This window comes from Labrus mixtus, chromosome 6, assembly GCF_963584025.1.
Source record: "Labrus mixtus chromosome 6, fLabMix1.1, whole genome shotgun sequence".
NCBI classification, from domain to species: Eukaryota; Metazoa; Chordata; class Actinopteri; order Labriformes; family Labridae; genus Labrus; species Labrus mixtus.
The window spans coordinates 1533208-1550469 of record NC_083617.1 but is presented as its reverse complement, the minus strand read 5'-3'; the positions used below and the strand labels follow the sequence as shown (position 1 = coordinate 1550469).

The window sequence follows — 17262 nt, the reverse complement described above, 5'->3', positions numbered from 1 at the left end:
TTAAATATATAAATATAGTGGCTTCACTCTTCCTCAAATGAACAGAATGAACACATCCTGTCAGTTTTACGCACAGGGAGTCAGCCTGCACAGCTTCACAGATTCAGACTTTCACAGATAATTCATGGTTCTCTCTCATGTCTGCAACTTGCTGCTTCGATCCTCCTCTGCGTCTCGACTCCAAACAGAAACATCCCCTCTCCGTTTTTCTCCCGTTTTCCCCCCCTACACCCTCTCTCTCTCTCTCTGCAGACATGAATTCCGACTTGCGACACGCTGAACATTCACACTCATGGTGAAAACATGTGAAAGAAACAGCACTTAAGAGAGACAGCAACAGGGACGTGCAAAAACCTCCACCTTTCCTTATTCCAGCGTGGAAGATATTCCTAAAGCAGCGGTGGGAAAATAATCAGCAGTGAATACACAAACTTGATGGGATTAGAGGGGGGGGGGGGACTGTGTGATTTGGACTCGGTGGCGCAGCCGTGAGGAGACACCCCCGGTGTGCGGCTGAAATTGCGGGTGCAGATCCCGCGGAGCTGGACATGAAGGGGGCAGCTGGAGAAACTCCGCTAAATGCGTCTCCAGCGTCACTGTCTGGAAACGAGCCGCACCAGCTCCCTATTCATATGCTGCTCCATTGTAATGTACTGTGTGCAACTGCGTGCCTGTCTGCAGTTCATACATACGGCTGAGTGTGTGTGTGTGTGTGTGTGTGTGCGCAGCCCTAAAACACAGAGCCGATGAATGGGCTTCATGCAGCGGGGGAGCGCAGGCAGGCATGACTGTCCCCCGGAAAAATGCACAAACGAATTTGAAGTTTCACGCACCAGGACGCGCAGATAAAACACCGAAACGTGACTTTAACAAAAGCCTCAATATAAATACGTGATTCTGCTGCAGCTGCGGCTCTGTCTTATTAATGAGCACCCAGAAATAAACGCGGTTCACAGAGAGATAAAACCTTCTGCTCGTATGGCCGAGTGACAGCAGATCCTGCGCTCTGATGCCAATCTATGATGCTGATAATCAAAGCACAGCTGTTGTACAAACCTGATATTTATCCCATTACATGTAGTGCAATAAAGCAGGCGCCCTGTAATGCCCATGCTCTCTGAGTGTTATTGGAAACACCAGGACATGTTCAGTGTTAATCCAATTTAACACAGCCTTTTATCTCCACCAGGCGATAAGGACATCCAGGGATTTGAACCATGATTGAAAGGCTCAAATCACAAACAGAACATGCAAACTTGACTTGAGTGTGATGGCCGCTCTTTGTTATTCAGTGTGTGTGTGTGTGAGAGAGACAAAGGAATAAATAGCCTGTTAAACATGGTAGACATGAGGACAGACCCAGTTGTCTTCACTGATGACAGCCCGAGGCTAAAAATCCCCAGTCTCCTGCTTTCAGAGGGAATTCACATTCTGCAGATTAACAAACTAACCAGGTCACTACAGAAACCCAGAGTCGAACTGGCAGACGAGCGAGAGCGTCAGAAAAAAAATGACATGAAAAAGTAAAAATAAGACTTTCAAGACGTGATTCAGATTCAGTTCTGTCCTCTTGAGGAGGCCTAATTCAGTTCTTTCATTATTTATTTATTTGAGGAGCATTTCTTCACCATCTTCTTCAAATAACTCTGGATATTAAAAAGCTAAGAAGTGAAAAATGTCTGCAGAGAAAAGATGAACCAGCAGGAACGGTTTAACTCGTCTCTGGATCTCCTCCTGGTTGCAGCTTTTAACACCAGCGTTCAGTGTTTTGGTGTTTGCTCGTCGCACACAGACACACACGTTTCATCTTGCAGTGCCTACCACCCCCATGTGGGGAAAAAACCACTGCAGCTGCTACAGATCTCTCCTTTCAGGCTGTTACAAAAGAGAGACCCCCGTTTGTCCCACGTAGGCCCTCTCCCTCTCTCTCCCTCTCTCTCTCTTAATGGGCCGGCAGCACCAGGAGGCCGCAGAGCAAATCCAGGGAACTATCATCACAGATTTTTTTCCTCGCCTGCCTGAAACGTGTTTTTTAGTCGACGTGGATTCATGAATGCACCTTTGTGTCTCTGCTGCACGGCAGGCCGCTGACACACAACCTTACAAATATGCAAATCAGTGGCAGCCACACAAGGTAACATGGCGGTCAAACATCGAGCAAAAACTCACCTCAGGAAGGAGCAGAGAACGAGGATGAACCGTTCACAACATGTACACCTTCTGTGCTTTCATTTTTAGAGAAGCTGCCACAGAAAAGATCCTTTATGAGTGTGATCATTAAATCCACTAACTATTAAAACGCCCGAGTCTTACTGCAGAGAGAAACATTTCAAAAAAACTAAATAATATTAATAATAATAATAATAGTGTGTGCAATCAATCCAAACTCCAAACTTTATCATGAATCAGGAGGAATAATCAACAGCAGATACAAACAACATTGATTTCCCAATGGAGAGCTCGACTGTGGTTCAAAAATTAATTTCAGGTCTCATGAATAATTTAACAGTCAGCCATTACTACTCCTCCCGCTCGCTCGCTCCACCTAATATCACCGAGTGTGACAGAACTCAAAGTCACTCTAATCTGCAGGACTTTGGACAGCCATGAAATTTGTTCCTATTTGAGAAGCCTTTCTTGTGCAAGGGGGGAGGAGGGGGGGGGGCTCTGTTATAGCAGACTAATGTGCATTTATGCGTGTTGGAGCTCACAATGGCTATCAGTGTCCGACTTTGTGCGAGCCTCCCACGCTCCCCCTCTGAAAGGTAACTGGCTGTACACACACACACACACACACACACACACACACACACACTTTGAACCAGGATGCTCAATTTAACTTTGCCAGTTCAGATTAAATGAAGCAGAAGCCGCTCTGACTGCATGGAGAGATCCCCCCCCCCCCCCCCCCCCCCCCCCGTCGGCCCGCGGAGCTTATTAGAACGATGCAGAGAGACATCCATCAGTAAAAAAAAAAAAAAAACGTTGAAGTCGGCCTGCGTCGCGTTAAAAAACGAAAACTGTGTATGCACAGTGCCGGGGGGGGGGGGGGGGGGGGGGGGGGGGGGGGCACAGACATTTACGTAGTGACAATTTCAGGAGTAAAAAGCAGCAGAGTGGACTTGCAGGAATGTTTATTTACTGCCTGAGCAAAATGCAAAAGAAAAAGACCTCTCCAGGCTGCAGGGTCCAACATGCCGGCCTTGGAGGGAACAATAGAGAGGGGGGGGCACTCTCCTGAAATCCGATGAGCCAGGAAAGAAGCATCGAGGCCTGACTGGTGCGGCCCTGTTAGCATGATGTGAATGACCGTATAGTGTGAGACCCCCCTCAGGAGGCCTCTGGTGCATGATGTTACCAAACCTTTAAATAAATAACAGGACCCCCTCGACCTCTCTGCTGGACGCTGAGAGAACGCAGCTTTAAAGAAAGGCAAACTAAGCAGAAAATAGTTGAACATATAACCCATGGAGATATTTATCATGCAGTCCCACAATCCTAATAAAAGCTATTACTCCAACACTGATCGGTGATGAGACACTATTACTCTCTGTAATGAAGCGCTGAGGAGTGAGGGGCTCACATCAAATCAAGAATACATACTTAACCAAATTCAGGGCGCTTGGAGAGCTTCAGAAAATGAGGTGAAAAGGGGGCTGTTTCAGCTCGACTTAAGTGCTGCATTAAAAGTTCATTCCGCCATTTTCTAAAAAAGTCCATTACTGATGTTTCATCTCTTCCCCTCTCTCTTGTCAGACTCCTTTTTATTCCAGAAGTTAGCAGAGGTCACATCTGGTGCTTTTTTCCTCCCGGACTCTAATCTACTGCTAATGTAATACTGGACCGAGGGGGCAGAAGGGGGGGGGGAGGGAGGGGGGGCGTTATTATTAGACAGCATCTCAGCAGTTGGTAATCAAGTTACAAGCCTCTCAGTTTCCTTAATCTTCTCGTTTGTCGTGGAGCTACAACTGTTAAATGGTCGGGGGCCTCTTGTTCCTCGTTTAGCTTTTCTGTGTTTTACGGCCTTGTGAGGTTGATGTGGTCGCCCCCCGTCCCCACCGTCCCCCCGTCAAAGGGCATGAAGCCATTGTGCTGACAGAGGAAACATAACATTTTCTTTTTTGGGAGGGTGAGATTCTATTTTTTGCAAACAGAAAAACAGCTTTCAGAGGGTGTGAGGCGAGACGGGAGGGAGGTGGGTGAGGGGTCGCAGAGAGGAGCTGACAGGGATGGATGGATGCAGAAGCACCCCCCCCCCCCACCCTCGTCTATATAACATATTTAAATGTTACACTCAGACTTCTGAATTCTTCTTGCCAGCCACCGAGCTGGAGTGAGAATGAAGCTGGAAAATTCACAGCGAGCGATTTTTGTTTCCTGCTCCCCTCGTATGTTCTCCTCCGCTCTGTTGTCGACATCATGAATGTCCCAAACTGCACCGAGCGTCGATGTAAAGACAAACATTTTCACTACAGCCTCATGACGTCATGTGTTTCCCCCCCTGAGACCCCTCCCCCCCTTTTTCACGCTGTCAGTGAAAAAATATGTGATATGTGACTCAGGAAGATTTTTCAGGAGTGCAAGTGTGAAAACGGCTCGAGGGTGTAAGGAGAGCCAGGTGAGGGGGGTCACAGGGAGGATCTGCAGGAGCCCCCCCCCCCCCCCCCCATCTCCATAGGACATGCAAACGGGCCTCATTTGTTTAAACTTTTACACTGCAGTGATGAAGATCTGCCTCCACTCTCATTGGTGGAATCTAAACTAGCTGCTTTTTTAGGGACTAAAATCACCAGCAGCTAGAATATCTTTAGTGAACTGGATTCAGCAGAGCTACAGGGTCTCCTCCCCTCAGCCCTTTGTGTCGGGGTCTTTCGTATGCATACACACATTCTTTTCTTGTGTCACCATAGAAAAAGAAAATGTGCTCCGTCTAAAGTGGCGGCTTGTTAAAGGTCATCAGGCCAGGAGAGAGAGAGTGTTTTTTTAGATAAGAGATGACGATGTGAGCAGCGAGGTGAAAGTTCAGATTCAAACACATTCCTCAACTTAATTCAATTTAGACACAATCAACGGGACGATCACTCACAGTGTTTTATGTTTAAAAAATCAATGACTGGGACGAGCATGGCATTCAGAGTCATAAATCCTTTTCAATGTTTTCTTATTTAGGAAAAAGACAAAGAACTCCTATGCACCAAATATTAAATAATTTCTTGTTTTTATAATCAGCAAAAAAATTGCGATTTATCTGCTGCACAAATACAAAATGTTGTCAACATATTTCTGCAAAGAGTGCAGGAATTTACATGCAATTTCTGAGGATTAATTCCTCTCCTACACACCTGTCTTATGAAGTCTATCAAAAATCAAAAAACATGATATTTGACTTGCTAAGCACCTAAATGCTAAATTGACGTCTTTAGCCCTTTTTGAAAGATTGCTCTCGTTTGATCACTGAAACACTATTTTTGTTCTTGCTGAACTTACTAAATCTCTCTCTCTCTCTCTCTGTTGATTTTCCAGACGACCATCCCAGGTGTGAGGACGCTACAGCATGAGTCGCGCTGCAGATGCATGAGGGAGGCTGGACGCAGAAGGACGACCACCTTTTCTCCGTTTGGCTCCTCAGAGAGGAAAGGAGAACTTTTGGTTTCCTGCTTCCGGGGTTCAAAAAGGGACCAGGGCCAGGAGCGTGGATTAATGTGTTTACAGGCTTGACAAAGGGGAGCAGCAGAGGATTGTGGGTTACCTGAAGACCTGGAGTACACAAGTTGAACAGGCCTGGATTGAGCCTGTGGCACTGGGGGATTGGCATGGCTCAGACCAGCTTTGTGTCAACTCATCATGCCTGTCGGCCCCGATTGTAGAGAGGAGCCTTTGCTACAGCTCAGCCGGCCCTGCACACGGATCACTATACAACACAAGAGGAATCTCATTTGCAGTTATGGCCGTTGAGCTCGACGGTTCCAACACCCATTAGGATTTTTTAATATCACCTGAGAGCGCTCGCTTTGTCACTGAGAAGTGGGGGATGCTTTTTTCTACAGGCTTATCTGCCATGGTAAAGGCATTGAAAGCATGAGCCTCTGACAACACAGAGGAGGTCATAGTCCAAACAAGGATCAGCTCGGCAAACACCGACCTGGTTTAGGATATATCGCCAGAAAACCCCCTCGGACAAACTTTTCCTTTCAGAGGGGATAAGAGCCGATTCAAGAGGGAAGCTTGATTGGATTTTTTTGGCGGCTGGAAAAGGATTTACCGCATCGTTTTAAATCAGGTATGACAAATACAGATGGCTTTGCTTCTTTCCACTTCACTGACCAGACCAGCCATTTTTTCTAATGAGACAAGCAGAGGAAGGCAGGTCATGGCAGGAATGCATAATTAAAGCGATAAATCAGTATTAGCCTAATTAAAAGGTAACTACAAATTGATAGTGAAAAAAAGGGAACGACGACCAGTTGGCAGCTTCTGCTGTGCATCAGTTCTCTTAATGTCCTGGGAGTCTGTCGCATGTTAATGAAAGTCAAATATAAGGTTTTTTTTTTAATTTATAATAATGTCAAGTGTCCATATCTTTACAACAGGGATCATACATGCAGCTCCCACATTTCCTCTTGTAACCTCCTAAAGCTGAGAGAAGCATGCTGCTGTTTTTAAAACTTGAATCAAACCTCCTCTCAGCGAGGGAAAGACATTTCTTTCTTCCCTGTAAGGGGCTTGTTCAAGCCCAGCGTTTGAATGAGGGGAAGGCATGGATGATCTAACAGGCATACTTAAGAGTATGTCGGTTTCACAACAGTTCATCGACAAAGCTCGACTTTGTTCCCCGTCGTGGCCCGCAGCAATGAAAGGCGGGCCTTGAGATACAGAAACGTGTAAAACAACTCAGGAATGCGATTACATTTCACAAGTCGGGCCCAAAACAGAAGCTCCGGCACAGAGATTTAATCCATGCAGCTCAGATGTTGAAACATTTGTTCTCGAATAGAAGCAGAAACACTTCTGCTGCTTATAGCGGTCACTTCTTAAAGTGTTAATTCTTAGAAATCTATGGATGCTGCAGAGCAAACTGTTTACTCTCCTAAAACAAAGTTTCACTTTTATTTCTGCTGTCCAGCAATCCTAATGATCAATTCATTTCAGTTTATTAAGAAGAATGGAAACTGATTCTTTCAGCAGTTGTTTAATCCAGAAAGTGCTGCAGGCAGCATTTAAAAAAACCCAGCAATGATGAGGAATATTTGGCTCTCCTTTAAAAGGCCCTGTGCATTAAATGTACCCCTTGTGTCTCCTCCCCAGGGGGCTCTTGAGTGATTGGACTGCCAAGGCAAACACAGCTTCAAGATGGTGCGTCAGTGCAAGGCCTTCGTCCTCTTCCTGGTCCGGATCGGGCTGCTGCTGGGTCTCGCTAACCCCCTGGTGACCTCTGCCTCGTGCCCCTCGTCCTGCCGCTGCGACGGGACCTTCATCTACTGCAACGACCGCGGCCTGACTTCCATCCCCACCGGTCTACCCCTGGACGCCACGGTGCTCTTCCTGCAGAACAATCACATCAAGAGCTCGGGCATTCCCGCCGAGCTGCGCAGGCTGGTGAACGTGGAGAAGATCTACCTGTACTGCAACAATCTGGACGAGTTCCCCACCAACCTTCCACTCGGGCTCAAAGAGCTTCACCTGCAGGAGAACAACGTCCGGATGATCACCCACTCGTCTTTGGCTCAGATTCCTTACATCGAGGAGCTGCACCTGGATGATAACTCTGTGTCGGCCGTCAGCATCGAGGAGGGCGCCTTCAGGGACAGCACCCACCTCAGACTGCTTTTCCTCTCCAGAAACCACCTGAGCACCATCCCCTCGGGCCTCCCCATGAGCATCGAGGAGCTGCGCTTCGACGACAACCGCATCTCCTCCATCTCGGAGCAGTCGCTGCAGGACCTCATCAACCTGAAGCGGCTCATCCTGGACGGCAACCTGCTCAACAACCGCGGGATCGGCGAGATGGCGTTCATCAACCTGATCAACCTGACCGAGCTCTCGCTGATGAGAAACTCCCTGACGTCGCCGCCGGCCAACTTGCCCGGCACCAGCCTGGAGAAGCTCCAGCTGCAGGATAATCACATCAATCGGGTCCCGCCGGGGGCGTTCGCCTTCCTCAGGCAGCTGTATCGCCTGGACCTGTCGGGCAACAACCTGAGCAGCCTCCCTCAGGGCGTGTTTGAAGACCTGGACAATCTCACACAGCTCCTGCTGAGGAACAACCCCTGGCAGTGCACGTGCCGGATGAAGTGGGTGCGCGACTGGCTGCGGTCGCTGCCCGCCAAAGTGAACGTGCGGGGCTTCATGTGCCAGGGTCCCGACAAGGTCAAAGGCATGGCGATTAAAGACCTCACCACGGACATGTTCGACTGCTCGGATTCAGAGCTCTTCCCCTCGTATGAGACGAGCACGGTCTCCAACACAGTGCGCCCCACGCAGCCCCAGTGGCCCTCGTTTGTGACCAGACGGCCCGTGGTTAAAGCGCCCGACTTCGGTAGGAACTACCACAGCACCACCACGTCGTCGGGCAGAAAGATCATCACCATCAGCGTGAAGTCGACCAGCGCGGAGGCGATACACATATCATGGCGGGTGTCGCAGCCGATGACCGCCCTGCGGCTCAGCTGGCTGAAGCTGGGTCACAGCTCGGCCTTCGGCTCCATCACCGAGACCATCGTGCAGGGCGAGAGGACGGAGTACCTGCTCACCGCGCTGGAGCCGGAATCTGCCTACAGGATATGCATGGTTCCCATGGATACCAGCAACATTTACCTGTCAGACGAGACCCCCGTTTGCATCGAGACAGAGACCGGCTCTCACAAGTCGTACAACCCGACCACGACTTTGAACAGAGAGCAGGAGAAAGAGCCTTACAAAAATTCCAGTCTGCCTTTGGCTGCCATCATCGGAGGGGCGGTGGCTCTTTTGGCAATAATCATGTTGGCGCTGGTGTGCTGGTACGTCCACAGGAACGGTTCGCTTTTTTCCAGGAACTGCACCTACAACAAGGGCCGCCGGAGAAAGGACGACTACGCCGAGGCCGGCACCAAGAAGGACACCTCCATCCTGGAGATACGAGAGACTTCTTTTCAAATGATTCCTATAAGTCACCTGCCCGTGTCCAAGGAGGAGTTTGTCATACACACAATTTTCCCACCGAATGGCCTGAGTTTATACAAGAGCCCGCCGCACACCGAGAACAACGTCAACAACAGGAGCTACAGAGACAGTGGAATACCAGATTCAGATCACTCCCACTCATGATATCGCGCATGGCCATTCATAAAAAGTGTGCAACTTGAAGCGAGTGGCGAGACTTTTCCAAAACACTGGATCTATAAGACTAAGGAAGCAATGTTCTGTACATTTGCCATATAATTTATATTTAAGGACAACGTGGTGGAGACGGAGAACGTTCCAGTTGCAGGACTTCACTGAAAACCATCAGTGTGGTGTTGTGACTTCACTGCAATTCTATATTTTAGGGGATTTGTAGTAATTTGTACTGTATTTCCTTTTTTGGCTTAAGGTTATCGACCAACTTAAAAAGAAAACTCTGTGTTACACTGAGATATGAAGACTTGTCAACTGTGAAAAGTGGGTTTTCATTGCTGTGTTGAACAATCAGACCTTTAGAAAAACCTTGTAGTATAAAGCACAGGTCATTCTTTTAACTTTGTGGCTGTCTGAAAAACAAAAAAGGCAAAAAAATGACAAGAAGTAAAAACGTAAGGCACAGCTGATCAACTAATTTGCAAAGCAGGCATGTTGCCCTCGAAAAAAAAAAAAGTGGCGAGCAGTCGGTAGCTGTCTCCACATACTTCGGACCAAGAGTACCTACCTACCGCTCTAGTATTCACCAGGTATTGATTATGAAGAACTAAAGATGAGGTGCCATGCTTTATTTCTCTGCTTTGTTCAGTGTGTGGTTTTTTCTTTTCTTTTTCCTGTTTGCAAAAAGAAGAAACATGGCGGCGGCGGCGGCGCGGCCCGAGCAGGGCTCCAGTGTTTCAGATAGGATTGTAGGTTCCACAGCAGCACAGGGCAGATAAAGCACACCGACCTTAAGGAGCTCCTCAGAACAAGTAGACTGGACAGGCTGACACAGAGGACCCCCCACTCTCTCTCTCTTATTTGTACGAGCCAACAAAAGGCCAAACCACAATGGCGGCATTCTTTAGTACCATGTACCATACGTCATTGTAGTCACCAGGCCAAAACATGCCGGCTCTCCTTAGACTTACCACAGTGGCAGCGACTCCTTGTTACAAAGTATTATTTTGTATTATTTTCCAAGTGAACACACTTTTCTGTTCTCACAATTTGAAGTTAACTGTTCTTAACAATTGAAAACCAAAGTGCATTGTATGCCCTTTGGCCAGTCTTGTATGTGCCTTGATCCAATGCTTATTGTATTTAGCTTTTTAAGAAACCAGTGACTTTTTTTCATACACACTTGAATATGAAAATATTGGTCATATTACTGAAATAAAAGTGGACAAAAATATATTTTTTTCTCTCTCTTACCTCGGGTGCGGAAAACAGGAAATAGAACAACTTTTAACGTTTTTTTTCATTGTGCTCCTCAAACTACTACTCAGCAATCATGTGTTTCTGTGATTGCACAAATTATCTGTTTTGACTGGAGGAAAATCTATCTTTGTGCAAATGTGAGCCGTCCTGAAGGAGCTACAATGGATCTGTTGTTCTCATTCATATCTCAAACGACTGTGCACGGAAAAACATAATGTCTTTTTAATTTTCAACAAAAAATCTGAACCCTGAGGTCGTAGCTGCTAGCCTAAAACCACATCTCATTTGGAGACACAGTGAACTCTTTAACAATAACTCAGACAGTGTTCTTGAAACCCAGTTTTTCCACTTCATGGGCAGCAACATCTGCTCCAGGCTGCCGCTGTCCTTTCATGCCGGCTAGAGCCATGTGTGACTTATCCGATTGGCCGGAGAGAGAAATGTTACAGTGGAGTAGAGGAAGTAGGGCTCTAGGGTTTGATGAACCCGAGGGCACCGGGGGGGCTACAGGAAACTAATGACGAGCCACCATATGGACGGTGGTACGGGGCAGCACACCCAGATGGGGATGCCCATCCCTGCAGAGGATGGAGTATATATCTCTCTCTCTCTCCCCCTCTCTCTCTCTCTCTCACCCTCTCTCTCTCTGTCTCTCTCTCTCTCACCCTCTCTCTCTCTCTCTCTGTCTCTCCCTCTCTCCATCTCTCTCTCTCCCTCTCTCTCTCTGTCTCTCTCTCTCTCTCTGTGTGTCTCTCCCTCTCTCCATCTCTCTCTCTCTGTCTCTCTCTTTCCCCTTTCCCCCCTCTCTCTCTCTCCCTGTCTCTCTGTCTCTCTCACCCTCTCTCTCTCTGTCTCTCTCTCTCTCACCCTCTCTCTCTCTGTCTCTCCCTCTCTCCATCTCTCTCTCTCCCTCTCTCCATCTCTCTCTCTCTGTCTCTCTCTTTCCCCTTTCCCCCCTCTCTCTCTCTCCCTGTCTCTCTCTCTCTCTGTCTCTCTCTCTCCCTGTCTCTCTCTCTGTCTCTCTGTCTCTGTCTCTCTCTCTGTCTCTCTCTCTGTCTCTCTCTCCCTGTCTCTCTCTCTCTCTCTCCCTGTCTCTCTCTCTGTCTCTCTCTCCCTGTCTCTGTCTCTCTCTCTCTCTCCCTCTCTCTCTCCTGGTCTCTGTCTCTCTCTCCCTCTCTCTCTCCCTGTCTCTGTCTCTCTCTCTCTCTCTCCCTCTCTCTCTCCCTGTCTCTGTCTCTCTCTCTCTCTCCCTCTCTCTCTCTGTCTCTGTCTCTGTCTCTCTCTCCCTCTCTCTCTCCTGGTCTCTGTCTCTCTCTCTCCCTCTCTCTCTCCTGGTCTCTGTCTCTCCCTCTCTCTCCCTCTCTCTCTCCCTGTCTCTGTCTCTCTCTCTCTCTCCCTCTCTCTCTCCTGGTCTCTGTCTCTCTCTCTCTCTCCCTCTCTCTCTCCCTGTCTCTCTCTCTGTCTCTCTCTCCCTGTCTCTGTCTCTCTCTCTCTCTCCCTCTCTCTCTCCTGGTCTCTGTCTCTCTCTCCCTCTCTCTCTCCCTGTCTCTGTCTCTCTCTCTCTCTCTCCCTCTCTCTCTCCCTGTCTCTGTCTCTCTCTCTCTCTCCCTCTCTCTCTCTGTCTCTGTCTCTGTCTCTCTCTCCCTCTCTCTCTCCTGGTCTCTGTCTCTCTCTCTCTCTCCCTCTCTCTCTCCCTGTCTCTGTCTCTCTCTCTCCCTCTCTCTCTCCTGGTCTCTGTCTCTCCCTCTCTCTCCCTCTCTCTCTCCCTGTCTCTGTCTCTCTCTCTCTCTCCCTCTCTCTCTCCTGGTCTCTGTCTCTCTCTCTCTCTCCCTCTCTCTCTCCCTGTCTCTGTCTCTCTCTCTCCCTCTCTCTCTCCTGGTCTCTGTCTCTCCCTCTCTCTCCCTCTCTCTCTCCCTGTCTCTGTCTCTCTCTCTCTCTCCCTCTCTCTCTCCCTGTCTCTGTCTCTCTCTCTCTCTCTCCCTCTCTCTCTCTACATTTAATGACACGGTTGCACCCAGGCGAGCGCCAATGAAAAGGTACACATGCAAAAAGCAGTAAAATAGCCGATTAGCTCCTTTCTGCAAACGCTTTCAGCAGACTTCATCTTGTGAAAGCAAACATTAAGTTAATGCCTTTCAGATTACACTCACTAAACTGAAGCGCTGACCGTACTCAGAACACCACGGCACAGAAAGTTTTTCAGCCCCGTATCACAGAATATATATATTCACTCACCCACAAGCTCTTAACACAGAGAGAGAGAGCTTTAATTACAGCGAGGGGAGCCGCTAAAAGCTTCACCAGCCGTCCAAAACCTAAAGTATACACTAACCCTGTGATATAAATATATATCACATCGACTCTGAATTAAAGTCAACACAAAGTCTACTTTTAGAATACTGCTGAGTAATCGTTTCCATGTGATGCAGCCTCAGTCAGATCTTCTGTCCTTAGAGGAGATCATAATATCTTTTTTTGGGTGATCGATTTAACTGTAAAGTAACGACCCTTTGAGTGGACAGTGAAAACCTTCATCAGGGTTTTATAGAGGCCTTTAGCAGCAACACAGTAATCTGTTTTTTTTTTGGGGGGGGGGGAGTAAATCAAATCAAACAAGAAGTGGTTCAGTTTCTTATTAAAGGAGGTCTCAGCATCAGTATCTCATGTTGCATCAGGTGGTTCTAAATGTTGAGTTATGTGAAGTCTCTCTGTCTGGTCAATGCACGAACCTCATAAAATAGGGGGATTCACAAAAAAGATCTGCTATCTGCTCGGTCTCAAGGGTCACTTAGCAAACATTTTGCTTCTGTTGATATTCAAGAGCAAAACACTCCCTTAAAGTTTTGCAGCTCTGCACAGTTGCGATCACTTCCTGTCCACATGATGAGCTGAATGTGGAGGGGGGTCACAGTCTGCAGGTTATTGTGATGTCAGAGTCTTTACAGATGTGGTAACGACTTTCCCCCTCTCAAAGCTAAGCCTCCTCTCTGTAATTAAAACAGCGACAGCAGCTAGTCCCCCCTAAACTCGCCCCAGGTCTCTCTCCACATGTGGATCAAGTGTGTGGGTTGGTTCCAGGTTTGAGCCTGTAGCAGCTCCAGACTGATTTAACCCCTTGTTCTTATCATGAGAGTCATCTCAGCGTCACATGTTCAGACTTTATTTAGAGATAAATTATTTCTAGGTCATGAAGAGGTCGACGCTTTGTCACTTTAAACTTTGTGGTGACTTCCCTAACTGTGGTGCAGTTACCACCAACGCTCAGCTGACAGTACAAAGTTCACTTCCTGTGTGCAGCTGTTACCAACAATGATTGGAAATTAGACATGTAATGCATGAGGTTAATTTGCATTTTTGCTCCAAATGGTTCCTTTAAATACCTGCAGAGACTCGAGTCGCTCTGCAGCGCAGTAACGAGTGCATTTAACCGCCTGTGTGTGTGTGTGTGAGTGTGTGTGTGTGTGTGTTTTTTAATTGGTGAAATAAACATGACAAGGTAAAAGTGGTAAAAAGAAAGTGAGAGGAAGACAGAAAGATAATACTTTACACCTCTACAAAACACACAACACAAAGATTACATTTGGCAACGGCTCCCAAATTCTGTAAACTCATGATAATGTTCAGGCAGTGATTTGTGTTTTTGTCCTTCTTTTATAATCACTCATCTTCATCTTCCTCACCTGCATGTTAGGAGGTAGAGGAGGGGAGGGTCCTTTTTCTCTCTCTTGCCCTCGCTCATCTAAAAATATTTAATCTCTAAATCCCCGACCTGTCCCTCCAGATCCAGACGTTCCTGTCACCCTGAGTTTTGTAGTTTGTCTGTGTATAAAGATTTTAAGAAGAAGGGATCCTTTATTAATCCTGTTTTTGAGACATGCTACACACACACAGGCTGAAACACATACACATGCACAAATAAGATCCTAAAGGAGAGAGCGTGCCTGAGCTGCTGGGGGGGTCCGCTGCCTTGCTCAAGGCTCAGAAAGTGAACTGGCACCTCTCCAGCTACCACACCAATTTCCAGATTTGGTCTGCACTGGGACTTTACCTGGTAACTATGGTTACCAACCCAACTCCCTACAAACTGAGCTGCTGCTTAAAATGTCTTTTTAATGAGATATAATCGAAGTCAAAGTTCTTCTTCTGGTGTGTGATATGTATCGAGTGTCTTGACTTCATGAGGAGAGTTTCTTGGCTGTAGTTAGCGCTCCGTTTGTGTCTTTTTGTCTTTTTGTGCACAAGTCGAGCATCAGGCCCCTCTCTGTATCGATGAGGTCAGTGCAGTTCAGTCTTAATTACTCACATGTTTGTTGGGATGGAAGTTTTCTGATCACTCACAGAATGAGTAAGCTTCTCTCTTAATTATTTTTTTTGTGATAGATTAATATTATTTTTTTGGGGTTGAATGGTGAAAGGAGCGTGCCATTGTTGTGACTCAGGGTGAAAATAACACATTAACCAGAGCAGCTTTGTGACCACAGGAACAGGTTAAATTAATGAACCAGACCGCCGCCGACCTCGTGTGACCTCACTTATCTCTAAAGACCCTTGACCCATCTGTCCCCTTTAAACAGTTCTTTAATCACTCTCATGTTCCCCGCGAGGTCAGACAAGTCTTTAAACAACACAAGATGCCTCGTGCATTTGTCTCTCTAATGATGTCGCTCCTTTCTGTGACTCAGACATTAGAACTGATGTGGGCAGCTGCACTGTCCATTGTAATGTGGCGCTCACATTTGCATTCCTATAGAAGCTGTTATCAGAGCGTCCCTGGATGACCTCACCCTTTTCCAAAAAAGCTGGGCCATGGCTCTCCTCCTCCGTCTGCGCCATTAGTAAGGATCAGAAACCGCTCAGACCATGTGACCCCGATGACTGATGGTCGGTCGGTGAGGTGAGGTCACACTCAGGTCATAGATCTCAGCTGATGAAAAATTGATGCAAATCAGCGGCCGTAAAACACACAGCCAGTCACCAGGGGACGCAGATCGAGAACCTGCCAACATAAAGATGCTCTCCACCCGGCTGTCATTAACAGAACAGGAAGCAGCGTTTCTGGATATTAAGAGAGTAAAATAAACTTCAAAGTAAAGGTCAGATGAATCGCTAATGGCTCGATCGTCCTCATAGGTAAACAGAGGCTCACAGCAGAGGTGAGACAGAGTGGATAAAAGAGAAGACAAATGTAGTGCTTTGACTTTTAAACTCCCTCTGCTGTGGGATAAATAAAAGGTTCATCTCATCGTGTGTTACATCCTCAGAATGAGGCCGCTCAAATGTTCAATACTAATAACACCATGTGTTCCAAAACAGCACAATCGACCGAGTCATCATTTTTTACAAGACAGGTGCAAAGAAGAGGAATGAATCCATGACAGACTGCATGCAAACACATGCACACCGACTAAATTGCACAGGAACATTCAAACTTTTTGTTACCATAACATTGACGGTGTTTAGTGTGCAGGCGTTTGTGTGCATCTTTTTAAAAAACAAGAAATGACCCGGTGGTATTTAAAGCCGAGGACTTCTGGATTTTGTTTTTGTGGTTGTGAAACAGGTATCAGATGATGTTTGATTTTTAGAAAGTCAACGTATTGAAGGTTTAAAATCTGGAATTGTGGGGCGCTGGTGGGGCAGTGGTTAGTTTGCGCACCCCTTGTACAGAGGCTATAGTCCACCGAGCGGGCGGCCCAGGTTCGAATCCCACCTGTGGCTCCTTTCCTGCATGTCATTCCTCTCTCTCTCTCTCTCCCTGATTTCTGACTCTATCCACTGTCCTATCTCTCAATTAAAGACACAAAATGCCCCAAAAATAAAATCTTTAAAAAATCTGAAATTGAGAAATCTCAAGTTCAGAAAATATAAAACATTCAGAATCAAAGTAGATTTCCAGAGGGATATCAGATACTGACCCAGAGGGGCAGGGCGCCGTCTGAACATCTGTCTGTAACAGTTACAGTTAAAGTAGCAAAGGTGTTCTTTTGATTGACGAGATTTAAACTGTTTCTGTGAAATCACTGAAAGCAGCAATGATTAAGTAAATCTCTCCTCTTTACTTTGTCACCTGAACGCACCGTGGGAACCAGCGCTGATCTCCCCCCCAGCTCCTGTTATCCTCGGTGTAATGTGCCGGTCGGGAAGACGGTCACATTTGATTTTTTGGGTAATTTGTGATTTTCAAGGGAGAGTGAATGACAGTGCATGATGCTCGAGGAAATTTAAGTTATTAAATATAATATATATTATAAGAGCAGAGGAGCACAAACGGTCGAGTGTTGGTTTCATTTATCCGCCTTTTAGTTGCAGCAGCAGCGGCGAGGAACTTTGATATTGAGAGAGAGAGAGAGAGAGAGAGAGAGACAGAGAGACACAGAGAGAGAGACAGAGAGAGAGAGAGAGAGAGAGAGACAGAGAGAGAGAGAGAGAAAGAGAGAGAGAGACAGAGAGAGAGACAGAGAGAGACAGAGACAGAGAGAGAGAGAGACAGAGACAGAGAGAGACAGAAAGAGAGAGAGAGACAGAGAGAGAGACAGAGAGAGAGACAGAGAGAGACAGAGACAGAGAGAGAGAGAGACAGAGACAGAGAGAGACAGAAAGAGAGAGAGAGACAGAGAGAGAGACAGAGAGAGACAGAGAGAGAGAGACAGAGACAGAGAGAGAGACAGAGAGAGACAGAGAGAGAGA

General features: G+C 47.0%; 2 protein-coding genes and 1 long non-coding RNA gene across 7 annotated transcripts in view; 1 reads left to right on the top strand and 2 right to left on the bottom strand.

The window, feature by feature from the left end:
- The window catches only part of macrod2 (mono-ADP ribosylhydrolase 2), a 607882-nt gene that overhangs the window by 492469 nt on the left and 98151 nt on the right, over positions 1-17262 (bottom strand). The window lies entirely within an intron of this gene.
- Positions 5512-6272, bottom strand: LOC132975110 (uncharacterized). Its single transcript, XR_009673237.1, has 2 exons — positions 6139-6272; positions 5512-6084 (listed from the first exon to the last, which is right to left on the bottom strand). It is a non-coding gene; the product is annotated as an uncharacterized LOC132975110 (long non-coding RNA).
- flrt3 (fibronectin leucine rich transmembrane 3) lies at positions 6141-10546 on the top strand. Its single transcript, XM_061039417.1, has 2 exons — positions 6141-6280; positions 7306-10546. The coding sequence occupies exon 2, from the start codon at positions 7351-7353 to the stop codon at positions 9304-9306; it is 1956 nt and encodes a 651-aa protein (XP_060895400.1). The 5' UTR covers positions 6141-6280; positions 7306-7350; the 3' UTR covers positions 9307-10546.